At 55.7% G+C, this 26663-nt stretch overlaps 10 protein-coding genes across 10 annotated transcripts; 5 read left to right on the top strand and 5 right to left on the bottom strand.

Moving 5' to 3' along the window:
• Window positions 1–104: 104 nt before the first annotated feature.
• LTHEOB_3856 (FAD binding domain containing protein) lies at window positions 105–1694 on the bottom strand (the record flags this gene model as incomplete). Its single annotated transcript, XM_035512825.1, has 3 exons — window positions 105–1205; window positions 1274–1531; window positions 1611–1694. 3 exons carry the CDS (start codon window positions 1692–1694, stop codon window positions 105–107), a joined length of 1443 nt encoding a protein of 480 aa, XP_035375249.1.
• Window positions 1695–3859: 2165 nt separating this feature from the next.
• LTHEOB_3855 (uncharacterized protein) lies at window positions 3860–4423 on the top strand (the record flags this gene model as incomplete). Its single annotated transcript, XM_035512824.1, has 1 exon — window positions 3860–4423. The coding sequence occupies one exon, from the start codon at window positions 3860–3862 to the stop codon at window positions 4421–4423; it is 564 nt and encodes a 187-aa protein (XP_035375248.1).
• Window positions 4424–6499: 2076 nt separating this feature from the next.
• LTHEOB_3854 (Acyltransferase protein) lies at window positions 6500–8305 on the top strand (the record flags this gene model as incomplete). The annotated part of the gene is made up of 1 exon (XM_035512823.1): window positions 6500–8305. One exon carries the CDS (start codon window positions 6500–6502, stop codon window positions 8303–8305), a length of 1806 nt encoding a protein of 601 aa, XP_035375247.1.
• Window positions 8306–9156: 851 nt separating this feature from the next.
• On the bottom strand, window positions 9157–10626 carry LTHEOB_3853 (Lipase esterase; the record flags this gene model as incomplete). Its single annotated transcript, XM_035512822.1, has 1 exon — window positions 9157–10626. One exon carries the CDS (start codon window positions 10624–10626, stop codon window positions 9157–9159), a length of 1470 nt encoding a protein of 489 aa, XP_035375246.1.
• A 649-nt stretch (window positions 10627–11275) lies between these two features.
• On the bottom strand, window positions 11276–11926 carry LTHEOB_3852 (DNA damage response protein; the record flags this gene model as incomplete). Its single annotated transcript, XM_035512821.1, has 3 exons — window positions 11276–11744; window positions 11801–11834; window positions 11896–11926. 3 exons carry the CDS (start codon window positions 11924–11926, stop codon window positions 11276–11278), a joined length of 534 nt encoding a protein of 177 aa, XP_035375245.1.
• Window positions 11927–13308: 1382 nt separating this feature from the next.
• LTHEOB_3851 (uncharacterized protein) lies at window positions 13309–14298 on the top strand (the record flags this gene model as incomplete). The annotated part of the gene is made up of 1 exon (XM_035512820.1): window positions 13309–14298. The coding sequence occupies one exon, from the start codon at window positions 13309–13311 to the stop codon at window positions 14296–14298; it is 990 nt and encodes a 329-aa protein (XP_035375244.1).
• Window positions 14299–15353: 1055 nt separating this feature from the next.
• On the bottom strand, window positions 15354–15781 carry LTHEOB_3850 (Translation machinery associated; the record flags this gene model as incomplete). Its single annotated transcript, XM_035512819.1, has 3 exons — window positions 15354–15448; window positions 15600–15692; window positions 15763–15781. 3 exons carry the CDS (start codon window positions 15779–15781, stop codon window positions 15354–15356), a joined length of 207 nt encoding a protein of 68 aa, XP_035375243.1.
• Window positions 15782–16164: 383 nt separating this feature from the next.
• Window positions 16165–18498, top strand: LTHEOB_3849 (Hec ndc80p family protein; the record flags this gene model as incomplete). The annotated part of the gene is made up of 3 exons (XM_035512817.1): window positions 16165–16209; window positions 16261–18218; window positions 18276–18498. The coding sequence occupies 3 exons, from the start codon at window positions 16165–16167 to the stop codon at window positions 18496–18498; spliced, it is 2226 nt and encodes a 741-aa protein (XP_035375242.1).
• A 471-nt stretch (window positions 18499–18969) lies between these two features.
• Window positions 18970–20767, top strand: LTHEOB_3848 (Tubulin-tyrosine ligase protein; the record flags this gene model as incomplete). The annotated part of the gene is made up of 3 exons (XM_035512816.1): window positions 18970–19035; window positions 19255–20120; window positions 20194–20767. The coding sequence occupies 3 exons, from the start codon at window positions 18970–18972 to the stop codon at window positions 20765–20767; spliced, it is 1506 nt and encodes a 501-aa protein (XP_035375241.1).
• Window positions 20768–22877: 2110 nt separating this feature from the next.
• On the bottom strand, window positions 22878–23662 carry LTHEOB_3847 (Endoglucanase v-like protein; the record flags this gene model as incomplete). The annotated part of the gene is made up of 3 exons (XM_035512815.1): window positions 22878–23104; window positions 23290–23458; window positions 23510–23662. The coding sequence occupies 3 exons, from the start codon at window positions 23660–23662 to the stop codon at window positions 22878–22880; spliced, it is 549 nt and encodes a 182-aa protein (XP_035375240.1).
• Window positions 23663–26663: the final 3001 nt, after the last annotated feature.

The following is a 26663-nucleotide window of genomic DNA, read 5'->3' as shown; positions in this document are numbered from 1 at the left end:
CAACAATAACGAAGACCCTCACCATATTGAAATGAAGAGCCTTGATGGAAACAAGCATCAAACCACCGAATCTCCGAACCCATCCGCAGCACACTCAACACGCTCTACTCCTCCCCCCTTCGACACAACCTCCCATCCTGCGTCACCAACCCATCGCCCGTCCTCACCTCCCACCCCTCGCTCCCCACCGCCGTCGTCGCGTAAAACACATCCCACGGATCGACCTCCCCCTTCAACCTCGCCAACCTCTCGTAGCTGCCCCCCCAAAACGCCTCCTGCCACGCCGGCTCCGCCACATCCGCCTCGTTCGCGTACGCGCCGCCCGTCGGGTTCACCGCGCGCCACCGCGCCAGCACCCCGTCCGTCAGGTACGGAAACGCCTCCCTGACCTCCTCGACCGACGCGTCTGCGGCCCACCCGGTCGCGACGCACGCGTGCAGGTAGCTGGAGCGCCAGTGCGGGTTGACCGCCGAACTGGGCGTTTCTGCAGGCGCACCGTTCTTCATGTTGAACGCCAACAGCACGCTGCCCGCTTCAGTCGTCTCGCGCAGCGCGCGGAAGGTGGCGTCGCGCGCGTCGTCCGTCGCGAACGAGGACCGCGGGAACAGGCGCGATCCGCTGCGGCCGGACACGGTGCCGACGCCCTCGACGTCGAAGCCGGCGCGCCACGCGGCGAGGAAGGAGGGGTGGTACGTCGTGTTGGGGGCTGTGTGGGGGATGCCGAGGGCGGCGAGGTCGGCGAGCCAGGGGGCGAGGAGGGCGGTCGTCGAGGCGATGGTGTGGTTGGGTGCGAAGAAAGGGCGGAGCTGGAAGAGGTAGGATGAGTTTCCTAGTGGGAGGACCCACCAGTAGGCGTAGATGCCTGCGTCCGGGTGGTCGAGGAAGTAGGAGAAGTAGGCGCGCACGCCTTGCCAGAATAGGTCGGCGGTTACGTTGGGGCCTGTCGAGAAGGAGAATTGCGAGATCGTGACTGGGATGGCGGGGAAGGCTTTGACGACGATGGAGGTTACGATGCCGAAGGTCGAGCCGCCGCCGCCGCGGAGCGCCCAGAAGAGGGATGGGTTGCTGGTTTCGGACGCGGTGACGAAGTGGCCGGAGGGGAGGACGACGTTGAGGGAGAGGACGTGGTCGGCTGCCATGCCGTAGATGCTGGAGAGCGGCGAGTGGCCGCCGCCGAGGATGTAGCCGCCGGCTACGCCAACTGTCTGTGGGTGATTTTCAGCTTGCGAAACTGCTAGTTGTTCTAGAAAGGGGTAACAGCGGAGTATCTTACGTGACATTCGCCTCCCATGGCTGTGACGCCGTTCGCTTCTGCAAATTCGTACAGCTCCTCGACTTGGATGCCCGCTCCAATTTGAATTGCTTTGCCGCTATATGACGGTGTGGTATACTCATCAATCAGCTTCAACTCTTTCAAGTTGTGCGTCCAAATGCTGAGAGCGCCGGCACCAGTCGATCTTCCGCCGAAGTCATGGCCGGTATTCTTGACGACAAGGCGAATATTGGAATTGCGTGCAAAGTTGATAGCAAGCTGGATGTCAGATACAGCGGAAGTATTCACGACGTAAGATGGATAGCCTCCAAGTGTGCAGGTATCTGTCACGTTATACCCTGTTGGGAGGCAAGTGCGGCCTTGCCAGAATGGCCAGGCGATGGAGGTCGGATCGTCCGCGCTTAAAGTACGTTAGCATCATGCAGAGAGAGGCGCTGCTGACGATGGATGCTTACTGTAAATAGGAAATATTCCACTTTGATGCAATGTAGGCACACTGATCGGCGTCGTATCCTCCCCAAGCTGTATTGTAGCAGTCATGCGCAAGCGGGACCGTCTTAATTAGAGACTGCTCCAGCACATGATCCAGAGCGCCCCAAACATCTGGGGACGGCCATGCAGCATCGCCCGGGAAGACCTTGCAGCTGCCATTAAGGAGTGGTTGAACGCTAGAGGTCGAGTTTGCAAATGTAAAGTAGCTGTGGTACTGAGATCCAGTTGACGCTAACGTGGTGTTGGATACCACTCTTTTTTCGAAAGAGAAGAATGGCGCAGTGGCACTAGCTTGTGCCGCGACTATCCCAACAAATTTTAGCTGGAGCCAAGCGACTCCGAAAGGTTTGTGTGTTTTCATTTTCGAGTTCAATTTCTCATGGTGCAAAGAATCGAAATGGCAGCGACAGCAGAATTTAAATAAGAAAAAAAAAGCACGAAACATCGCTACGGCCTGCTCGTCTGCTCGTATGCATATGCAGCGCTCTCAAGGTATCTAATCCTTCATGCAGCCACTATGGTTCTTTCCACGGCTTTGTGCATCTAAAGTAGCCGCTAGCGGTGAACCCTAACCGAGTGTAGACAGAATACTCTCAGATGTTGTGACCATGGCAGCGGATCCTTTCACAAGCAGGGCTCCTCATCGAACCTTTAATACAGATTGATTCTGTCGCATTGATTAGAACAATCTAAAGCAAGACAATTTCATCCACTTACGGCAGGGCAAACTGGTTCACACCGACGAGGGCGGATGAGAAACGGACTCAACCCGGCCGTGATTTCTCAATTGGGGACCCATGTTGATGAGATCTCTCGGCTAGCAACCAAAGGACGAATCATGTTCCTATTCGCCCTGCGGGGCTGCATTTGCTCCGCCGGCAGAACGGAAAATACGTTTCAGGCCCAGGTGTGTATATTGTGTTGTCGTCTAACTCCTTGGCGTCTTCTCAGATGAAAGTTTGCCGGTCTGGCTAAAAGTACCCTCTCGCTCTAGGGACGGCCGGTCAAAAAGTGTGTAATGACAGCAGATATTTTTGATTGGGCGGGATAAGTCAGCCTACGAAATTGACAGTTGGAACAATTTCTGGGACAAAACAATCAAAGCCATCTGCTTGCTTATCTGGCACGTGACTCGGTTCGCTTAAGTTTACTTAATTTCCCCTGATGTCTGTCGACTTACAATCGATGTCACACCCAAACGTACCCAGTATGAACAAACTGCCACACGATCTCGTCTTCCTGATCGCAAAGGAGCTCAAGCTACTCCTTCTTAACGACAGAAGTTGGCCCAGCTCTACAAGCTGTGGGCTCGCGCAATATGCGGTCATCAACCGGACATGGAATGTCGTCATCGAAAGCATGACTTTCCAGTCCCTCTCCGTCTACTCATCGGATATCCCTAAAGATATCCGCAAGGGCCCAATCACCACTGCTCGATTGAGAAGAATGATGATGAGGGATCCTCGTCGGCGATGTGCGATTCCGCACGAAATATTCTTTCATGCCAGCTACAAATATGACCTCACCACCTCCTACGCGCACTCGGAGATGGGCCGGAAAGAGAATGACGAGCACTTCTCGCGATCTATACTCATTTTTTGGAAGATGCTAAGCAATTTGGAGGCGATAAGGCCAAATGACCCTCTGGAAATTCATCTCTACTGTGACTCCGTCGACAGCCCATCACCACCAGATAGCCAGTCTCCCATTGATTTGATGAATCCACCACACCTCAAATTAGTCGGCGCACCGCTGCCGCAACTACGATCCGTCAGCAGCTTCCATACGGACGACGACGTCAACCTATTATGGCCGTCAGCCCTACTGGACATTAGTGCATCTCTGCAAAGACTCGAGCATGCTACCATTGGCTTATGTCATTTGTTCGATGAAAAGAGTGAAACCTCTGTCAAATATTTTCAAGGTATTGCAAACTTTACCCAGTCTCCTCCTCGTTCTTTCCGATAAGCATGCTAACGAACTCTTCTTCCTTCAGAGCTAGGAAAAACCTTCAGCCAAATACCCAGCACATGCCTGAGTGTAAATGTTACGTGGGACGACTCCTCAAACGACTTCCGTGGTCCGGTAGACGCCATGCTCCTAGTGCCCGACCACGTAGGCATTGGCCTGAGAAACCTATCAACGCGCCTCCGCTCGATCAAGCTCATCAATATCCGCATTTCGCCCTCACTCTTCTGGCCTGGCGCCGACGAGCAACAGAGCCAGACGGATGAGGAGAATAGCGATCATGACCCGTCCCTACTACCATCATGGCCGAACTTGGAGACATTCGAGGTTTCAGCCGAGCTGCCAGACACCGTTGCCGCTAGCCGGCCCGTCGAGAGCATCAATGAGATCATCGCTGCTGTGGGCCATGCAGCACGTCGCATGCCGAAGCTCAAGTTCATGGAGGTGGATGTTGACGCTCCTCACCATGATATGTGGGCGATACTTAAGGTCAGGTCAGCGGCCGCGGGAGAGACCAATTGTGAGTTCACGTGGGACAGCGGGCGGGCGTTGCCGGTGTCGTGGAGTAAAGAGACCGTCAAGGCGTGGGGGCTGGAGGGAGAGGGCGTGCTGCGGGTTCAGAGAGATGGGTCTGAGTGGAGCGCGGTGGCACATTTACCATGGCTTGGAAGCAGCTCGGGGACGGTGTAGTGGAATTGTGGGCCGTTGCGGAGCTGGTTTGGGGGTGGTGAACAATGTCTACCCATACACAAAGCGACGTAATAATAACTGTGCTCTGTCCATATTCTTACCTGAGCATTCATTTGCTCAAGTAGAAAGCACAGAGGATTTTCTTGAAAGTTAGCCTACAGACTGGCGTTCCACCTGTATTCTGCGGTCATGATTCATCACGTAGCCTGCACGATCAAAGCCGACAGGAAGGTTTTTTGACTCACACACAGATCTGCCTCATTGCAAATCTTCTCTCGACCAGGCGGACTTATGCCCACTTCTGTTACAGTAGGCATTTTAAGGTGGTCTATAAGGTAGTCAAAGGAGCATTCCATCCGTCTATCACTACGAGCAGGCCGTTGCCACAAATGCGGAAAGCTTCTCGCATTCTGCTTCCAAGTACCAAGGACTATAAGGCGTCTCCAATTACACTGAGGCGAGCACCCCCTGCAAGAAATATTCGCCATTTAGTCCAGGGAGACGAAATGGGTATGATCTCCATAATTTTGAGATAAAGACGTAAATTTTGGACCCGTAGCACAAAGTTTTAGGACGCCTAGAGTCTCCCAATGGTCCGATGCACAAACTCACATGTGGAGGGATGACTTTGCAGCCAATACGCGGCAACTATTTTTTTTTTTCGGAAACCCGAGTCTCTCCGGCAAGCTGCCCTAAATCAGTATTCCGAATTTCGTATCAAAGAGGTCTAAGCATCCCTCCGCGCATTCCTGGGGACGAATCGTTCTGTAAGTTGCATTCCCACGAAAAGATGGCCAGACTAATTGCAAAGTCTCCCATAGGAACGCACTGCAAATTACACTGATCGGGTGATCGGAAGCCGTTCTTTTCTCTTCTGGCAGAAAGATGGGTTGTACGTCCGACAGCTCACGTGAAGAATAACAGGGCCTTAGAACAAGGGACGGCAGCATTCGTGCACATGATGTGGTAGGCAGAACCCGCGGATATCTGCTGGTCTTGGCAGTCAATAGGTGGTTGGTAAACGGAAGATGAAGCGCGCTACTGTAGAATGTGCAACCTCACTATTGTTAATGTCGAGCGGTGCAGCGGTGTCCTTTTCGAAAAGTTTTCTGTGTGACTCCATAGCCATGAGCAACTAGAATCGCTATAAGAAATTGGCATTTCATAGATTTTGAATATGCTTAATAGCCGCCCGAGAGTGATTATATTGCGCAGGTATCATAATGAATGTAAGCTGAGTTATTAAGCAAAAGGTTGATCCGCCAGAAAGGCATTTGAGGATGAATTAATCTGGTGGCAAGTGAACGCCACATTTCATCAACTCCGACGCGATCCCTCAGTCACCCCCAAGCAGAATGGCATACCTGCGCTTGCACTCATTACATCATCATACTGTAGCCTTGAGCACCTCGTTTTGTGTAGCGGGCACACCCTCGAAAGACAATACGTCTACACTGAGTTCAGCAGCTGACAATTTTGCGTCACCAGTCATGAGAGATCCAGCTGGAACCGATGCTTTATATCAACACATTATGGATCTTCATGGGCAATGTCGGTCCATCCTGACCTGCAATTCAAATGATCCTCCCGCCCATCTTGACCGGCCAGCCCTGCGTTCCGGTCGCGATTCGAAGTTCCATTCCATTGCCTATCATGTGCTGTGAAATTTGCAATTCCAATCTGGTGTCTGAGAATTCCCAGACACGGCTCGTGCGAGGTTCTCCCGCCATGCTTCATTCTCAAACGTGCGATGGTGGCTTTTTCTCACCATGCCGCTAGTCTCTCAGCTCCTGCAGCATTTAGTATTTGACTCTGAGTTCGCTCGGCCAAATTCATCTTTCAATCCAAATCATTTATTAATATACTAGCGACATATATTTAACGCGTGGCATCGCTCTGAAGATCCAGTGTCCCACCCGAGCTCTCAGTGCATCCCTTTCTCTGGCATCCTGCATCCTTGCTTAAACACGTTCCATCAACAATGATCCACTGTCGTTATTTCTTCTGTTTCAGTTAAAACAAGCATCACTGGCTCGGTGTTCTAAGCAGCTGTCCGTCCGGTCCAGCTCAACCGCCATGTATGGGGGATACCAACGGGTGCCATCCGGCATTGACGGCCCGGATGTCGTCCTGCCAGGCTCGCCAGGACCAAGCAGCCCCGCCTCCGAGTCATCATTTAATGAAAAGCAGCCAACAGCCGATATTTTTCAGCAGTCTTTCGCTGATGTTTCAGTAAAGCTACGAGCATACGGCAGGTCTCGCGGACGATGGCTGTACGACATATCACGTTGCGTGGGCGGAACCGCCCTTGCTCCAGTCCTCCCCAGCTTCCTTCGCCCACGAGCAACAAGTGAGGGTGGCGCTGTCAGCTCAGGATCCGCATCGAACGTCAACAGCATCTCCACTTTGGACGGGGTGAGGGGATACGCCTGCTTTTTCGTCTTCAACTTCCACTTTCTCTTCATGTACACGTCGACCGTGAATCATGGATATGGCTCGGACCCGTCGCAGCTCTGGATACATCAGCTGCCGATTATCAAAATTCTCTACTGCGGACGGGCTATGGTGAGCGTCTTTTTCGTGCTCTCGGGTTACGTTCTCTCTCGAAAGCCCCTGATGGCCTTACGGTCGCAGTCGTACGACTCAATGCTGCAGACTCTCTCATCATCCATCTTCCGCCGCGGCATCAGGCTCTTCCTTCCTACCCTAATCAGCACCTTTATCATCCTACTGATTGTCCGAACCGGCTGGTTTCAAAGAGGAAGAGAGGTTGGGGAGGACGGGGTGACGTTGGCCTTCTTCGAACACCACGTGGTCACTTATGACACATGGCAGGAACAAGCGTGGGACTATTTCAATTTCATACGCAACTACATCGACTTCACCAACTGGGGAGAGTGGTACAATCTGTACGACCCACACGTTTGGACGATCCCGCTCGAATATCGCGCCAGCATGGTTCTCTTCCTGAACCTCATCTGCCTGTCTCGCGCGCGCACCGCCTGGCGCCTCGCATTTACGGTGTCTTTCATAATCTTCTGCGCCCGCTGGGCCCGCTTCGAGGTCGTGTTATTTCTGTCCGGCTCCCTGCTGGCCGAGCTCGACCTCATCACAAACACCTGGGGCACGCCAGCGCATCGTCAGCCCTCCTTCCTTCCCGTCACAACGAACCCGATCACCCCACCCCTACCAGCCATCGCGCCCATCAGCGAAAAGGCCCCGGCAGCATGGTCCTCCTCCTCCTCCTCATCCCCCGTCCACAGCGGCCCCCTCACCTTCTTCCACCTCTCCATATTCACACTCGCCCTCTACCTCCTCTCCTACCCGGACGACTTCGCCAACGTCACGCCGGGCTACGTCCTGCTCTCGGAGTACATGCCCGACGCGTACCGCCCCAGCTGCCCCTACCGCTTCTGGCAGTCCGTCGGCGCCGTGCTCGCCCTCTACGCCGTCTGCAACTGCCGGCCGCTGCGCCGCCCGTTCCAGACGCCGCTGGCGCAGTACCTCGGCAGCATCAGCTACGCCTTCTACCTCGTCCACGGGCCCGTGCTGCACAGCGTCGGCCTCGTGCTCATGCGCGCCATCTTCAAGCGCGCCGGCCGGTACAACGTCGTCCTGGAGCAGGTGCCGGACGGTTTGCCTGAGGGGTTCGCGGAGGGGACCACGGAAGGGTTGCCCGAGGGGTGGCCGATGAAGGTGTTGGTGAAGATGACGGATAGTGGGCAGCTGGGGAACATGGGCTTCGTGGGATGCTTGTTCGTGGGCTATGTGGTGTTGCTGACGATGAGTGTGTGGTTGGCTGATTTGTTCTGGCGGGCAGTTGATATTCCCGTGGTGAAGCTGGCACGCGCGTTGGAGAATAAGGTGAGGAAGAGAGATTGAACGGTGCTATCGGGAACTCGATATCAGTATTTCTTTCAGGTAAGGCTCATAGCTTTGTCGGCATTAATGGTGTTGACACGACTGCTCTTTTTTTCTTTTTTTTTCTTTTGTTATTTGGTTGTGGAGCGAAGGCATTCGGACAAACTGTGAAGGACATTCTCATACCAAGCCAAGCCAGGCATTTCTTTCGAGATTGGGCCGGTTCTCTAATCTCCTGTATACTTCGGATCGGTTTTCCTTAAATAAAGTCTTGAAACTGTCGAAAATATACGCTCGTTACTCGACAATTCTATTCAATTATTTTATCCCAAAACCTTTATTCAATAGCACATTCTGAGAATTAACATTCGTGAGACTGAATGCTCAACTAAAGAAGGGTCAGTTTACGCTTCTCCCAACACCAGAATGACTTCATCGCATAGCCTAAAGCACTTTTTAGGAAATGCTGTCGGCCTTGCTGCGACAAACCGTTGAGGCAAGACGGGAACCGTCGCGTCAGAAATTTATGGACAATGCGCAAGGGTTACCCCGGTCAACAATTAAATGGATCTGGCGGCGGCGGCAACTGCAACTGTAAGCGTCAGAAAAGAATAAAAGATACACAAGACGTACGGATGGTACGGGAGGTGATTCCGATCAGCAGCCGTCGTGTCAGAAAAGCTAAAGCGAATTTTCGCAAAGTTTCTTGAGGGTTGCGAGCATTGCGCTATCAACGTTATCACTGCATTCCCGCAGTGTGTCGTATGAAATTCGTAATATATTGCATGCTGTACATTGTTGCCATTGAGCCTCTAATATGTACGCTCTTTATCCTGAAAGTGCAGCCCGCTCTTCAATCATTAGAAGATCTCCTACACCACGGGAGTCTCCTGCACTTTCTTATCGTCTTTCCCTCCTTCTGCCATCAACGTCTCCTGCGCCTCCTTCATTAACTCCAGAACCTTCTCATCGTTCAGTCCCTCCCCCAACCTTCCCACATCCACCCTTTTCGCCGCACAACTCTTCGCCGCAAAGAAATTCCCCTGATTCTCCAACTGATCTCCCTTCTCCAACGCCCGCTTCACCCACTCCTTCCACCCCTCCCTCATGACCCGGGCCGCCTCGCAGTCCTCCATCACCAACCCAAAGCAATGCGGCATAGCCTCGAACTGCATCCAGCCCACGCTCACCCCCTGCCCAACCATCCTCGCCGCAACGACCTTGCTCTCATCCGCCATCATCTCTTCGCCCACCATGAACAGCGTCGGCGGGCAGTCCTTCCACGCCGCGCCCGGCACGCACGGGCTGCCCAGCGGATGCAGCAGCATCGACGCCTCGGCGTACAGGTGCGCGCGCGGCGGGTCGACGGGCCAGGCTGGACACGGCGGGTAGACCGAGCCGCGCCACTCCGCGCCGGGGAGGTAGTCGTAGCGCTGGTTGGCGCTCTGCGAGGGCAGGCTGCGGGTGAGGTCGGCCCAGGGGCTGGCGAGAGTCATCGCGCCGGGCAGCGGGACGTCGACCTCCTTGCCGTGCCACATCAGCGACGACGACGCGCCGCTGCGGCGCCACTGCAGCAGCGTCTGCATGAGGACGAGGGCGAGGTTGCCGCCGGCCGAGTCGCCGGCCAAGACGATGCGCTCGGCGGGCACGGGCGCGTGGTACGCCCCCGGCGGCGGGTGCAGCAGCGAGAGGTAGGCGACGAGGGCGTCGAGCAGGGCCGCCGGGAACGCGTGCTGCGGCGCGAGGCGGTAGCGGACGGCGAAGGTGCGCCCCCCGCCTCCTGGTAGCATTTGTGCGTAGCGCGCCGTGAACGGCCGCTGCGAGGCCGCGTCCATGAGGTAGTAGGCGCCGCCGTGGAAGTAGAGAACGACGGCGTCCGAGCCGGCTTCTTTCATCATGCGCGTGTACTTGTCCGCCTCGCTGAGGCCGGCCGGTTCCGGCGTGTCCTTGGCGGCGTCGGCGCGGTGCCCGTGCCACTCGCCTTCGACGGAGTTGAGGGAGGGGATGGTGTATTGCTCGTTGCCTCTCTTCATGTCGTCGATTGCTTGCAATAGCTTTTGCCGTATGTCGTCCTCTGGCGGGGCGGACATGGTGACTTTGCTGACCCACATCGGTCCTTTGACTTCGGGAATCTTGGTGGTGTTGTTCTGCTGCTCGGTGATTGTAGGTGGAGGCACTTTAGATAACTCTGAGCGGAGGAGGGCGATGATCAGTTCTGTCTTGAGATCCCATTTCGACGAGTTTGGTGACATGGAAAATGCATTCAGAAAAGCAGTCTTCAGCAGGTAAGGCAGCTTGGGAACCAGCATGCCCAGCAGGGCCGATGCAGGCATATCCGACATGTTGGGCGGTGTTGGTGTTGATGTTGTCGAAGGTGCCGACGTGTAGGCATCATGGACCGAGGTGTCACGCGGGGCCTTTATGTATATGGACTGTCCCGTTAGAGCTTACCTTGCGAGAAACTTGCCTCGGGTCGTTTACGCTATGGCGCTCCTGCGAAACGGGCGCAGACGTTTGTGGCGACGACATCGATCTGCAATCGGCCAATCACAAGCCCATATCGTGTTGCGCCCAGCCTGCTTTGTCTACTCGGCGCGTTAGGCCTTATCTGCTGCTCAGGAACACTAAACGCACGTAAATGTTGCAGCTGGGGTGATTCTAAGCAAACTCACTCTCCGTCCCGTAGCAGCGTGCAGTTACTGGAATTGTTGTGGCCAGTAAAGGCAAGTTCTATTCGAGAAACGTGGTGATATTTTAGTGAATGTCTGCACGCATTGGTATTATGGTCCATCGCATGGATGCACCCAATGAAAGCTTGACTCAAGCTACTGCGACTACTCCGCTGGCATGGCGGTCTCAACCCGATCACGGCTTGGGCCTGTCGCACACCATCGACTACTCCTGCTCCTTCTGAGCATGTGTTTACAGACCGTGGCAATTCGTGGCTTCGTCCATTCGTTTCCCAAGGGCATGCGGTTTCCGGTTCCAAATTCAAGCGTTCTTGGCTTCCTCGCTTCCCACGGGGACCAGTTTGCCGACGACGAGGTATTTTTCCGAGAAGCGCTCCTCCCAGCCCATCAAGGCCTCCATCTCCTCGTCTCCCAAGTCCGAGAGGGTGTCGAGCGGGGCGTCGAGGTCTTTGGTCAGCATGTCCTCGTCGAAGCTGCCGCACGCCAGACCCCTGCTGGCATCCCTGCCGGCGAAATTGGCGTAAGGCCCACCGGGGCCGTAGAAGTTGCGGCCGGGGGTGACGTCAAACACGCGCCCGCGTACAGCAAGGTAGACGGGCATATCGTTGGTGCCGTTGTAGGGCAGCAGAGTGTGCGGGGTAAAGGTGCGGAAGACGACCGGAGCGGGCGCCTTGGGCAGCACCTGCGGCGGCTTGGGGCGCAGTCGAAGGTAGACGAGGAAGACGAACAGCGAGAGCAACAGCACGTTGATGGGGGTCATGACAGGCTGCCTGTGGGTCGGATTAGTTGGGGGCAGTCCAGCGAAATGGAAAGTGGATCTACTCACGCCTCAGCAGCGGGGGGTGCGGTAGCACCATTCTCTAGAGCATTAGATTGTTAGTAGGCGTGGTTGGGTGCTTGCGTGAGCATGCGAGAGCTTACCGGTCGCAGCGGCTTGTGCCGGATTCTCCATGGTCGCGGGGTCGGCGGGGTTTCTGTGCAGTACTAGCGGGCCTCAGCGAAGAGTGCAAAGCTCCGAAATCGCGCAGCGGGGCGGGACAGGGGCGGCGCGTCGCAGATGAGAAGCGGAGAGGGTGGAGGGAGAGAAAGGGCGGGGAGCTCGAGTGGTGTTGAACCGTTGGATTTGGATTCCCGAGCTGCCGACCGGGACTCGACGGGAGCCTGTGCCCCTTCCAATCACTCTCGGCCAACCATCGTCAGCGTGGCGCAGCATCCTCGCGCAACTTGGGTCACCCTGTCACCGCTTGACACGCCCGGAATCCAGGGCAGCTGTCTCGGAGTGCGCCAGACCTGCTTGACCACGCGCCATGAGCGACTCGATCCGCCGGCGGGCGGCCAGCTTAAAGCCAGAGGCGACCGGGGGTGCTGCGAACTGCGCGCAATCCGCAAACGCTCAGCTTCTGAAACAACTGCCATTTCCCTGAAACCTCTTTTCGTATGCCTGTCAGCTGGCTGCCCACCTGCATGCCAGCTACAATTTCGGCGCCTGCGCACATAGCGAGCCCTCTCATTCCTCTGCCCTCGTCCGCTTCATTTCTCTCTCTCCACCTCATTTGCCGTGCGTTGCTGCACCGATCTGCTGTCCTCTGCAACCTCCCGCCGCCTGCATCCTGCAACTACGACCCCGAATCTGCGAACTCGACGTAGGTGAAACCATTTTCTAGTGCCTTTCATTGCCCCCGTTTTACCGCATTGGGCCTTGTCCGCGGCTCCCCCGCGTCCAAAGCCTCAGATCTCGCGCCGTGTCATGCGCTGCACATGATCTGCCCCTACCTGCACATCTGGGCAATGCTCAGCCCTGCAAGATTGCGCCCGACGCGAGATCAACATGATTTCCAAGATTTTGGAAGCATGTGGCCCCGGCGGATGCTCTGTCGCTTGCTATAGCAGTGGCCAGGCCTTCCGTGGTTCTGGGCAGTGCTTCGGGGAGGCCTGCGTGTGAAAACACCTTCTTTCCTGTCATTCCTCTCTACAACCTTCTTCAGCCGTTCGCCGTTTTTTCTTTTCTGTCCTTTTCTATCTATACCAACTGGTGTGCCTCTCCTTGGCAACGGTCAGCTGCAGAGGCTGGACTGATTGATAGCACTGTCCGGCTGCCTTGAAGACACGGCTAACCTTCTGCCCACAGAAACCGCAGCCATGTGGAAGAAAGGCTTCTTGGGGCGGGGGAAGGAAAACCCGCGCATCGGTATCGGTCAGCCGGTACTGATCGAGACTTCTTACGACACGCGGAACCTTCACAGTCGATCTAAGCACCGCCCGCTCATGGAGGCCGCCAACGAGGCAGCGGCCAGTCACCCTTTCCGCCCACCACAACTCGCGCCACTCGCACCAATGGACCTGCAAGACGACGACATGGCTCCCTCCGACTCTTACTTGCAACCCGACACACGCGTCTCCCACGCCGCCTCATCATTCTACTCCCAACCGTCACCAGCAGTCCCGTACGAGCATTGGCCTCCCACAAATGCTCTCGGATTCACCTACCCTTATGACGTTTCACCCGTAGAGGAAAGCCCCAACCCGTACGAAGGGCGCCGGAACTCCGACGTGAGCGCAAACGAGGAGCCAAAGAGCCGCTTCAGTTGGTCCACTCGGGCGACGCAGCAGACCACACCGCAGACGGCCTTCGAGCACAGCCCGCCGCCCAGCCCTCCGCCCGCGCTACCGGCCAAATACAACACTGGAAACGGGCCATTCGCACCTCGCGACCCTTCCCAATTCATGCCTCCGCCGCGCTTCGACTCGCGTCCTGTTACGCGCCCGGCAATGAGCATGAGATCCGTATCCACCACAGCAACCACGATGACGACCCGCAAGCCAGTGCCAGCGCCCTCTTTCTCGAGCACCATCACCACCGTGAAGCGCGCTCAAACCCAGCCCGTGGACACCAACACGAACAACTACAACAGCTACCCCCACACCCCCACCTCCTCCAAGCCCACGACCCCGACCTCTGCCAACAAGACGCTCCCGCTCCCGCCGCAGCTGGCCGACAGCGACTCGACGATCAACGCGGACCCGCTGTCCAAGTACACCGCCCAGCTGGACGACCTCAGCCTGCGCCGCGCCAACATCAACCGCGTCATCAAGGACCTCACCAGCCTGCGCGACATCAACAACCCGCTCCAGGTCGACTTGGCCACCCGCCGTGCCAACGAGCGCAAGGTCAAGGCCCTGCAGGACGAGCTGACCGAGATCAGCGCCCAGGAGCACGAGATTGGTATGAAGCTGCACCGCGCGCGGAAGAAGGCCGAGAGGGAGGAGGGCTACGAAAGCGGGACGACGGCGCTGTGGGTGAGGAGGGTGACAAACCCAGTCTGATGAGGGACGCGAGGGAAGGCGTGGAAGGAAGTAAAGCGGAAAAGCATTAGAGTGGGCTGGGAGGGAAAGGGCTTTCGGTTGGTGACATTCATTGGTAACTTCTGCATGGAACGGGTTTCGGAGGAGGATTCCGAAGGGGTTTGGGGTCATTTGATTATTGCTTTTCTTCTTTTGGCGGCGTCATACCCTTCCTGCGCTTTCCCTTCAGCATTACTTCCCTTTGTTCTGTAATAGCGTGGATTTGAAATCCAACCTCTCCCTCCAATTCCTATTATTATCGCCCGAATGGGGAGCCTGAGATGGCGTTCCAGAGGCGTACAGACTGTAACCACCACACAAAGTAGAAAGAAGCTACGCCGTGAGTTGCAGATTAATTCACTCTTTTGAAACCTGCTTGCACAAGGCATTCCGCACGTTTCTTACGCTGAGAGCACAGAATCACCTCTACATATTTCGTGTAGTCTTTACATTGGAATCTTCGCCCGGACACTGGCTTCTCATAATCAAACTAAAGTTTCCACCTTCCCATATTCTGCAAAGGGCACCACTCCCTACGTTGGCCGTCGAAGTAAAATCCAGATACACAGAGGCAGGCCTTCATCTTGCATAGGTTTCCAGGCGCGGTACTCGACCACCAACGTACGAAATGTGCAATTTCCGGTGAAAAAGGTTCGGAAAGGTTGACTTTATTTTTGCACCCGCTGTGACATGCTCACGACAAGGGTCCAATTCCCCTGGGATACAAGGGTAGCATCTTTGCAATACGCTGTATTTGCAAATTGTTGTCGGATTAAACGATGAGAAAATCCGCAGCACAGGTCACATGTATAACGTTGCACATGCGCTTGGCGGGAAAATGCCAGAACAAGGTCCTGACGACGGCAACAAAAGTCCGTCGAAGTCTAATGTATTCGTAGGTATCATGTCTTCCCTCCCAAAGAGGTGCTTGCGCCAAGTAGACCAAGCATAAAACGCCGTGTGTCGTTGTTCATGACACTGTACCCCTGCCAGGTCGTGGTAAAGATTTTTGTCCGGTCGATCGATCGTGTCTTCGTCTATTTCTTGCCGGATTTCTTGATGCCCTGCTGACCAGCGTTCAGAGGGCCCTTGCCCTTAGCCTTGGCTTGCATCTCCTGGAGGGCCTTCTTGTCTATCATGTGAAGAAAGGGGGGTGGGTGTCAGCAAGTAGTGGCGGTGACGGATAGAAGCACACGGCGCTGTACGGAGAAGCGCTCGGCAGACGTGCTCGAGCAGGATTTGCGGCGGCGGCGAGCGCGGCGGCCGGAGCGCTTGATACTCACCAGCCATCTGCTTAGCCTTGAAAGCCTTGTCCTCATCGTCATCCTCGTGCTCCTTCTTCTTGGGCTTCTTGTTGTGGATCGGCTTGGTGCCGTCTGTTGGGCATCGCGGTCAGCGGGCGGATAGGCGTGGCGCGGGGTAGAGACGGAGGCGAAAGATACGCACTTCCCATTCCAGACGGCATCTTGGCGGTAGTTTTTCGAGGACTGTTTTCGACTTTTGCGGATACCTCGGGGGTGAGACGGGGAGTGAACGACAGTGGAGGCGGTGGCCAGAAAAGTGGCCGCGGCGGCGTGGTCTCGGCGCGGAGTCGTGTGGCGCTAAGAAAAGTGACAAGGGTGTTGGCCCTGCGACTAGAGAGAGGGTGGTCTGTGCTTTCTGTTTACTCTGCACCTTCCACCCCAAACAATCCCGTTGCGACAACTTAACCCCGCTGTCCAACCCACCCACCATTGCGCTGCCCGAAATCGCGACTTCCACGACCGTATCGAATTGATCGCTACCTCTGCGCAGCCTTATTCCTTCTTCCCATTATTACGCGCGCACACGCACACGCACACTGTCGCCATGGCCCACGAGCAGGGCTTCTCCTCCGTCCGACGACCCCGAGAAGTACGTCGCATCCCGCTCTTCCCGTCGCGACTGCTCTGACAATATATATAGACTCTCGGAGGTATAAACAGCAACTTGACCGGTATCCCCGTGCCTGCCTCCGCTATGAAGCGCTCCAATTCGAACTCGAACATGACCGGCCGCGGCATGGGTGGTCGCATGTCCCTCGCACCGGGTATGGGCATGGGTCGCCCCGCGCAGCCAAACTTCCATCGCTCTTCTTCGGGGAACAATCTCTCAGATCTGGGTTCTGCATCCGCAAAGCGTCAATCGATGGCGCCAAATATGTTCAGCAGCAGCAGGAAGAGCTTTGCGCCAGGCATGATGTCCACACCGGCACCAGCGCCCGCAGGCCTTGACCAGGGCTCCCAGAGACGAAGCAGCGTCTGGAACGCGCGTCCCTCTAATGCACACGGCGGCCCTATGGGTGTTCACCAGAGCTTCTTCACCACCGCCCCGCCCGCTGCGGCCATCCCGCAGGATCCGCGTCGGTTGAAGGACCCCAGTGTTCGCTCGCAGATGGCACAGGAACTCAGCGAGTACCTGACCCGCAACAACTTTGAGATGGACATGAAGCATTCGCTCACCCACAAATCATTCACGTCGCCCACGCAGAAGGACTTCAACTGCATGTTCCAGTGGCTGTATCACCGCATCGACCCCAGCTACCGTTTCCAGAAGAATATCGATCAGGAAGTCCCACCACTTCTGAAGCAAATGCGCTACCCCTTTGAAAAAAGCATCATGAAGTCGCAAATTGCAGCAGTTGGTGGTAACAACTGGTCGACCTTCCTTGGCCTGCTGCACTGGATGATGCAGCTTTCGCAGATGATTGAGCAATACGCATCCGGCACATATGACGAGGCTAGTATGGAGGCAGGATTTGATGTGACCGGCGATAAGATCATTTTCCAGTTCCTCACGGATGCGTACCGGGACTGGCTTCAGGTGGAGGATGACGCCGAGGATGAGGCCGATCAAGTTATTCAGAGGCACGTTCAGAACATGGCCGCGAGATTTGACGATGCGAATGCCGCACACCTTGAGCAAGTCAGAGTCTTGGAGGCCGAGCACCAGGCGCTGCAGGACCAAATCGACGAGCTCAGCAAGAACGGACCCAGGATAGCCAAGCTGGATGAGCAGATCAAGATCCTTGAGGAAGACCGCGTCAAGTTCGAAAACTACAACAACAGCATGGAGGCCAAGGTGGAGAAGTACCAGAACCGTGTCAAGCTCCTCGATGATGAGATAAAGAAGATTGAGGCTGAACTTGAGGAGGCCGAGCAGGAGAAGACAAGCCTGCAGGCCAAGGTCGACGAGCAGGGCATCACCATCCAGGACATCGATCGCATGAACACGGAGCGGGACCGGCTGCAGAAGAGCGCAGAGTCCACGAATGCCCGGCTCGAGGAGACGAGAAGGAAGATTGCGGAGAAGGAGTTGGAGGCTACCAAGAAGCTCGACGAGCTCGAGAGGAAAGTGGAAAAGTACAACTCGCAGGGCTACGAGATCGGCATTATCCCCGCGAGTGCGCCGAGGGCCAACGGCGCGGACTTTGAGCTGGTGCTCACACTCAGCGAAGTCCCTTTCAACTCGTCTCAAATGGATACGACATCCGAGAAATTGCTCACCAGCGCGGGCAATGGCTACCAGTACCACGACCTCCTCAACCAGGATGCGCGGAGGGACCTAAAGAATTCTATCCTTGGCCTGAGGAAGGATATCCGTGACCGGATGAGTGCGGCCCAAGAAGCTGACTTTGAGAACCACGAAATGCTCGACAAGGTCAAGGAAGCCATGGACGACAAGCTCTCCGAGGTGGAGGCTCTCGGCCACAGGGTCCGCGCCGCAGAAGAAGAGTTCGAAAAGACCAGGGAGATCACGACAGCACAGAAGATGGCGTCAGACACCCAAATCGAGCGCATGGAGAAGGAGTTGGCGAAGATGCGTGCCGGTTTGTCCGAGAGCGTGCAGCTGATGGAGCAGAGGGAGATGAATACCAATATCGAGTAAGTGAATTCGCTATACGGAAGTTGAAGACTGCCATACTAACGGGTGGATTTCAGATACGAGCAATTGCAACTCCGAGCTAATGAGATCCGTGAGCACCTGCACACGGAGATTGAGCGCATACTCAACGACGTTGTCAAGTGGAAGATTGCCATCCAAGGCGATCTATCCCAGTTCGAGGAAGAGGTGGAAGCCCATATCAAAGACCTCAAGAGGAAGTCGGGGACGCCGCTTGACGCTGATATGAACGATGATGCGATGGACGGCGTTGAGTACTAAGACTCGAAGCTGCAGAGTGTTGATGTTTTTGAGTTCTTGTTTATTTCCGATGACGATATTGTGGATGGAGAGTAGCGGTGTTTTTGATATCCTGGGTGCTTTAGCTCTAACGACAATGGGGTTCAGGCGCAGTGGGATGTCTGCTTGAATTCCTGGGGGCACGGTGTTTGGGATGAGGGATTCGGGATCGATACCACTTATGCCTGAAGTTGTTTATGACGATACTGCAAATTCAATTGTTCTTAGATTCCAGTCAACTTCGACTTGATAATGATCGCATACTAAGTAGACAGACGAACATGGTGTTGGGGCGGAAAATAAGCGTTAATTTGATGGCGTCAGAGCTTGTGCCGACGTCAGACCTAGCTAAATTGGCAGCTCCCATCCCCCTCACGGTCCTCGCGTAAACGCGACAACATGTGAAAGTTGTAACACCTCACCAAAACATCCGTCCAGCTTGTCGGCGCGACAATGACCGCCTCAACCGCCGGCTCCGATGATGAGGAGTACGTCAAGGGCGCCATCGAAATCGTAAAGGTCAGTCATCTGCGCCTCTCTTCGAAAGAGTAGCTCGAGACAGCTCCCCACCGCGCCCCCTTCTTCCGCGAGCTCCCTCCTCCATCCACACCACAATCATTTGGGTCGCAACACACATTGCAGCCACCTCTCACTTCGCATAAGAGGCTGTTTACCTGGACCCTTAAAGCTTTCCCCGTACCCACTTTGCAGAGGCTAAAACCGCAACGAAACCAACAGGACAGCCTCCTCGCGCCCGTCCGCACAGCCATCTCCAAGCCCGCCCGCCGCGCCTACATCCAAACGGTCCTCCTGCTCTTCGGCACGTTCGCCCTCCTAGGCATCGCCATCGCCGCCTACTCCATCTTCTACTTCGCCTACGTACCCACGCGCGGCTTCAACGTGCCCGTGCATCTGCAATTTCCGACCACATCAACGGCAATCAGCTCGCGGCAACAATATGGCGGCGGCAGCAGCAGCAGCAGCAGCGGTAGCGGTAGCGACAGGAGCTTCGCCGAGTGGAAAGACGAACTGTGCCTGGGGCTTGGTGTAGGCGCGCAGCAGCGCGAGCAACAGGCGGTCGTGTACCACCCGTGGGGCACGGCGGGCGGCCTGCGCCCGTGGCTGGTCAGCGACCAGGGCTACGACGTGCGCGTCGAGCTCGAGATGCCGCGCACGCGCGCCAACCGCGAGGCCGGCAACTTCATGGTCGAGCTCGCGCTGCTGGGGCCGCCCGGCTCGTCGAGCAGCGGGACGACGGTCGGGTCGGGCATCGTCGGCGCGTATTCCTCGCCAGAGGGAATGGAGGGTGGGGGGAAGAAGAAGAATAAGGCGGAGGCTGTGCTGGCTGTGTCGCAGCGCCCAGCCATCTTGACTTGGTATAGCGATGTCGTGGAGAATGTGAACAAGGCGATCGAGCTGCCCTGGTATTTGCTGGGCTGGAGGAGGGAGGCGGAGCGGCTGACTGTGGGCATGATGGAGGGTGTCAGGTTCGAGAGGGGGTGGCAGAATCTGCCGGAGGCACTGAGGGTCGAGATACGTGCGGTGGAGAGACTGCAGGTGTATGGGGTGAGGGTTGTGTTTGAGGCGAAGTTGCGCGGATTGAGGTATGCTCTCTCTCATTTACGTCCTTTTTTCGTCTTTTTTTCTGCTATGGGTGTAAAGCTAACATCCAACCAGATACATCATGTATAACTACCGCCTCATCTCCGCCCTCGTCTTTACCACCCTTTTCTGGGTCGTCGAACTCACCTTCATGATCCTCGCCTGGCTCGCCCTGTCTCAAATGTTCTCTCCCGTCCAACCCCGCTCCACGAAAGCTATCAAATCGGAGAAAGAGCAAACCACAAAACCTGACGAAGAAGAGACGGAAATCGACCTCAACAAGATCAAGACCGAAGAACCGGAGACGGAAGAAACCACGGACGTCCCTGATCTGTCTGACACTCCTCGCACTTTCCCGACGTACAGGGGCCAGCAGCCGCTGAGATACGAGTCGCCCCGCGTCAAGAGCGAGGAGGAGGATGACGGACCCACGGCGGAGTCGGCGGGTGGGGTCGGTGGTGCGCCTGAGCAGGAGGCCGACGATGAGGATGATGAGGATGCGGATTTCGTGCTTGACACGGCGGGCAGGTACATGGAGCGTGATTCGGGACTGGGTACGAGTATGGAGAGCGGACAGGATAGGAGGAGGGACGCGGTGAGGAAGAGGAGGTCTGGATTTTTCAGTGGCAGCGGTGGTGGTGGGGAGTAGTGGGCAGTATTGATGTGAGGAGTATGGAAAAGCACTTGTGTGTGTAGAAGTAGCGGTCATGATACCCAGATTGCAATTGTAGGATATATTCTTTTTGATCTTTTCTTGTCAATATTTTAAGTGGTAGTACACTACTTTAATCAACTAGCCCTCAATACTCAAACCTACCCATCCCAAGGTCATCAATCTTCCAAGAACCTCTGCCCTAGTATTCTCCGAGTCTTCTTCGGCCTCTCCCTCACTGCCCGCCGTTCCCTCCGCCACCACCCCCAAACCTCGCCCTCGCCAACCCTCTCAGCATCTCCATCGTCCGGTCCTCCTTGGCGCGGTACTCGGCAAACTTCTCCTCCCGCTCCGCCGCCCTAGCCCTCAACATCTCCTCGCGGCGCACTTCGCGCTCCGTCTTGCGCCTCTCCTGCTCCTTGCGCCTGGCGCGGAAATCCTCGACGCCGTCGCCGCCGCCGCCCATGAGGTCGCTGTCGCCGACCTCCTCCATGGCGCCGCCCTCCTTGGCCTCGCGGAACGAGTGCAGCGTCGACGTCTTCTCGGCGCGCTTCTCGAGCTTGCGCTCGTGCGAGCCCGGGTCGGCGCGCGGCGCGAGTTCGTCGAGACGCGTGCGCTGGAGGGCGCGGTCGGCGGCGCGGAGGGCGCGGAGGTGGTTTTGCGAGGAGTGCGCGTCTGAGGCGAGGAGTTCTGGGGTTGGGGGTTAGATGTTTCGTCTGGCATATAACAAGAAAGGAACGTACCGTCACGATATTCCAGATCCTCCCTTCGTGGTATAGCAGGGCCCGACTTGCGTGTCATCGAGGCGCTTATGGCACCAGAGGGTAGAGCAGCGGGGCCGAATTCGTCTTCCTCGTCTTCTTCGTCTTCATCTTGCTCGCTCTGGTTTTTGTCTCTTCCATGGCCGGGCTCCTCAGAATATGCCGGTTCTCTTTCGCCCGGCGTGCCGTTGGAGCCGTAGTCGGGCGAGGCGCGCCTCTGTCGTTGGGGCAGTTCTTCCGTGTGCTTATCCTTGTTGCTACCGCCGAGGTCGTTCTCGGCGGACGAATCGATGGCCTTCTGCAACGTGACTGGGTCATACCAGCCCTCTGCCAGTTCTCCACGGTTCCTCACGAGCGTCAGTCTAACATCCTCGGAGAGTTTGTAATAGGAAAAAAACAAAAGGAAGACATAGACCAATTTTCCCTCCCAAATAGATAGAAAGAATAAATGTAAAACAAGCACAAGCTCCTTTGTTTTATCAATCCCGCAAGAAGCTCGTCTCTTAACCATGAAAGTAGAGATAGAAGAAAAGCAGCAAACTCACCACTTCCCAACGAAGCTCTTCCACCGCCCCTTCACCTCGGTCTCGGGTAGCTCCTCCAGCACCAGCTGCTTCTGAATGTCCAGGTACAGCGCGAACATAGGCTTGTACCGCCGATAGTCGCCGTGCTTGGACAGCGGGCGGGCGGAGAACGGGAGGGTGGTCGGGGCAGCGGAGGAGGAAGAAGGCTTGCTGCTGCGCGCTGTTGTTCCCGCATGCTTGGACTCGTGGCGGTGGTGGGAGCGGTGGTGATGGTGGTGGCTACGGCGCGAGTGCGGCGAGTGAGAGCGGGAGCGGGAGCGCGTGCGGTGCGAACGGCGCGAGCGGTGGTCGTTGTCGTCGTCGCGGCGCGGGGAGCGAGAACGCGAGCGCGTCGCGTGCCGGCGGTGGTGGTGACGGTCGGACGGCATGGTCTTTGGCAAGGCTTGGGGTGTCCTGTCGAAGTATTTGCGGAGGTGGCGGTGGAGAGTGTGGGTGGGAAATGTTTTGGGGTGTGGAGACTAGCGTGCGGCAAGAATAGTTCTGGGTGACGATGATGCAGCTCGGGTCGATCAGGGTAAAGCTTGGCGGGAGAGATTGGTTTGAGTCTGGACACCTTTGCTGTTTATTTTGCTTTCGCTTTTATTTATCTTATCTCTGGTAATTATGATACAGGAAGATTGCTAACGCTGAGAATTGGCCTCTGCAGCAGAGGCACTTGTGTGGACAGCTAAGGCCGGCACCAGGCTTCCAATTGAATCAGCCCTCCAAGCCAGCAATATCCACAACCAGCAGTAATACGACGATCCGCGATTCACGAGATCTCTAACCGGAGAAAATGTGGGCGTGCCTCTTCCAGCCGGAGCCGATCTGAGTGCCGCTCCACTGAGAGCAGTCGACCTCCTCGGCCGTACCCTGCGCCAGGCCGATGTCGTTGCCGCCGAACACGGCCGTATTGGCGCCCGAGTCGATGCACAGGTCGAAGTTAACGTTCGCGCCGTACGAGTTCGTCTCCGAAAGCGAGCCCATCGAGCACACGTTGTTGCCGGAAGCTACAGAAGTCAACGAGTCAGCATTTGCCGGTGATCCTAATACGAAAAGCCGGGCGGATGCTATACGAGCAGTGCACGCCGAATGGGGAAGGAGAGCCACCTCCGCATCTCCATTTTGTCGATGGCTTGTTTGAGATGGTGGCCGTGCGTAGATCTAAGTCAGATGCTAGGGGAGCGGAGCTTACCAGGGCAGAGGTTGTCGACGCGGACAACAACAGTCTTAGTGCCGCTGAGAGTGTTGCCAGTGCTGTCCTTCTCCGCGGTCAAAGCATAGCACTTGCCGCAAGCAGGACCAGCGCCCTCACCAGGGCCCGCGCCGTAAAGGTTCTGGGAGACGGCTGCAGAGTAGCCGGGCTATGGAGTTGTTAGTTTTGGTGGTGATCCAATTGACAGGTTCATGCTCACGTTGAAATAGAAGCCGCAAGCACCTGTCTTGACGCAGTTTCCCGAGCCGTTGTTGTCACTGGAGCCGTAGGCCGTCATGGTAGCCTTGTAGGTGGTGCCGGCATTGGCGACGCCAAGCGCAGCAGTGAGGTAAATGAGCGACTTTGCGAACATGGTGTCGAGGAGTGAAACGATAGTGAACAATAAGGGGTGTGATGCCACAGAGAAGGCATTGCTGGTTCATTTATATACCTACAGACCGCATCTCCGCCCCGACCTTGCCGTTTGAAACAATGGCCGCTGCTTCCGACGTCATGCGTGGATCCGGTGATTCTGGACGTCTTCGCTACCGGGCTGGCCAGTTTGCCGTCTCGTCGAGAGTCAGACTGTTGCTCCCGGCCGGCCTTATTGCTTGTGGCGCCGCGGATCCCGTGTCCAGTCCACATTTCTTTAATCAACCTGAAGCTCTGGCCAATTCGTTTCCTCCTAAAAGCAGTCTCAACCACCAAGCTCGTCGCCAAGCAACCCTGCAGGGTAATCAAGCTGCTCGTTTCAGGTGTTTCTGCCGGAATTCAGCCCGGGATAGCGCTGGCGCCTCACGCTTCAGGCTTCATCTGGCTGCGACTTGCTGGAAAGCACCGGGGTGATCTGCCGTCGATCCATTAAACGGCGAAGCTTGATCTCAGCGTCCAAGGGCTTGGTTGCAAGGAAAATATTCGGACATCGTTGGGTTGGAGGAGGGTTGAATACAGTATTTGCGGGGTAACATATCTTTACTCTGGACTGCTTCTGCGCGTCCGTCTATCTCTAGTTCGTTATTCGTCTTAGGGCGAATAATTGGTAGCGGTCCAAGAATTGGAAGTGGACGAATAAGTGCCAGCGGACACCTTGAGATTATGGTAATAAACATCCCAAGCATCGCCACATTTGGTCTCGGCACCGAATCCGCATGATACGAACGATTCTCCATCGATGCGGAACGGCTCGGGTGGCTGCGAAACAAGCATGCGGCGCCACGAGGCAGAAGGAGAGCTTTTGTTGAGACGGCTGTGCCACTGGGGCTTACTGGAGACGTGTAAGATGTTATCGGGCTCTTCTCTCCGCAGTCTGAAACGCTGCATGAATAGCGGATTGAGCCCGTAGGTGTCGACGGCGCGCGGGTCTGGAAGGAAGTAGAGACAGCGCTGCAGCGGCGGAGATCCCTCAATCACCGTCTTCCATCGCCGAGATACCCGTTGGGCTCGAAGGAGGTCAATCAGGGTGGTGAAGGAAAGGATCAGCTCCAGCAGCTCCGTCGTCTCAAATACTTGGTCGCATGCGTTACCCATCGCGGCGAACAAAGAATACGCGGTCTGATTTGGAAAGAGCGGCGAAGTAGTAGAAATTATGGTGCTTGAGTGCCCTTACCGATGATGATGATGAGTGTTGAAACGATGGCGAGTGTGGAGACGATGGCGAGAGAGTCAGTCGCTGCAGGCAGGAACGACCGGGAGCCTGTGCTCTGTCACTCTTCCCCGCTCTTACACTTTCCGCTCCACCCCCCAATTTCTCTCCTACCATCCACCAAACTCACCGCTCAGCCGCTCTACGGCCATTCGAGATCGTGTCTGGCGCCAAGCTGACGTAATATTGTAGTCTCGTCACTGGAAAGGCCATCCACGCGCTAAAAAATCTCAATTCATTACGTTCGCCTCTTGCCGAAAACGGTAGCGACCAGTCTGGAATAAAGATTCAAAAAAAAAATAGACCCTGATCATTTGCCTTTCATCCGCCTCCCATGAACTTCTCACTGTGGTTATCGAAAGCCAAGCCTCACGTCCTCAAGTCCCAATCAATACAATCCAGCCTGTATACAGGATATCTCAATCCTTCAGCATTCCTGATCGCTGATTTCAATGGAACGGATCCCGACAGGTCGAATAGACCCCAGTAGTTCTCTATCCATGGAGCACTTGGCATGGGACAGTATCATTTCAGTCTGCCGGAGAGGCCGGAGGATTCTGAAGGTGATTAGGTCCCTGCGCCGAAATCAAGGAAAACGGGGCGCACAAAACAATACCCTTTGTCGCACAATCGTTCGAGCACTCCTCATGACACACCTCATTCGGCCACGACGCACCAGCACCCCAGGGATAATCCAAGCTCCCTCCGCTTCATGGCTGTCCTACGGAATCTTCGACTCTCCTCCGTCCTCGTTGCTACAATTCTTCCGGCCTCTGAGATTCCTGCAGTTGCTACACGCGGATCGATTGCGTCAGAAGCTGGTATCACTGCTGTATACGTCTATTCACACCTACCTGCAGTTTTCGCAACCAACTAGGTTGTATGAATTGGAGCAATTCCGGCACCCTGTTGAGTTCTCCATGTTGCTGCAATTGGTGCACGACGTGCAGTCGACACAATTGGAGCAATTGACACACGATTTGCACCGAACACAGTTATTACAATTCTCGTTGCCGTCTGAGTTGGTATCGACCTCTGTGTAGCTGATGCGACATACGTGAGTGTGGCCGTGTAGGTGGAGTGGAAAGATTTGAGACTCACGGTGGCGGTAATCCCTGCTGAACCTCTGTCTTGCTGCTCCCCTGGCCCATGATGTATGTTGGGTGTCTGAAAAGCCGCCCGCCCGGTAGGTGATTCGAGATAGTCTGGAAAGTAATATTGTAGAGGCCGGTTGGTAAAGATACGCTTGCGTGGATTTTCAATTACTGTTCAGTCATTATATTTCGGCTGCTGCCTGCATTCATGCAGCAACCGTCATACTCACGAGATGCGGAGAAGATAAGGATAAGAGAAAGAGAAATGGGTACGTCATTGCTCCGGCATGGCCGAATCGCCTCGCATGAAATCCTGCCGTGTGTAATCCTTCCACTCGTCGAGTGAGTGGCGCGTGGCGGGGGCTGAAAAGGCTTCGGTCAGCGATTCGAGGGTCCTCACTCTTAGCTCCACTTTGCGCCTGCATCCTGCGCGCCATGAAGGGAAACTTCAAACGATTGGCTGTAGTTTGGAAAGTTATCCATCATTAACACGTTGAATGGCATCTCCCAGTTCAAACGATGCAGCAGACCAACAAAGCAGCGGCAGGCCCGAAAATCTCCTCCGCCTCTTCCCAATCACAACCACCACAACCAACCTATCCTCTGCAACAATTGTGTTCCTTGCTCTTTTCGCTGTC

Source organism: Lasiodiplodia theobromae, assembly GCF_012971845.1.
Source record: "Lasiodiplodia theobromae strain AM2As chromosome Unknown scaffold_10, whole genome shotgun sequence".
NCBI classification, from domain to species: Eukaryota; Fungi; Ascomycota; class Dothideomycetes; order Botryosphaeriales; family Botryosphaeriaceae; genus Lasiodiplodia; species Lasiodiplodia theobromae.
The sequence above is the reverse complement of the archived record's forward strand: the minus strand, read 5'-3'. Positions and strand labels throughout refer to the sequence as shown.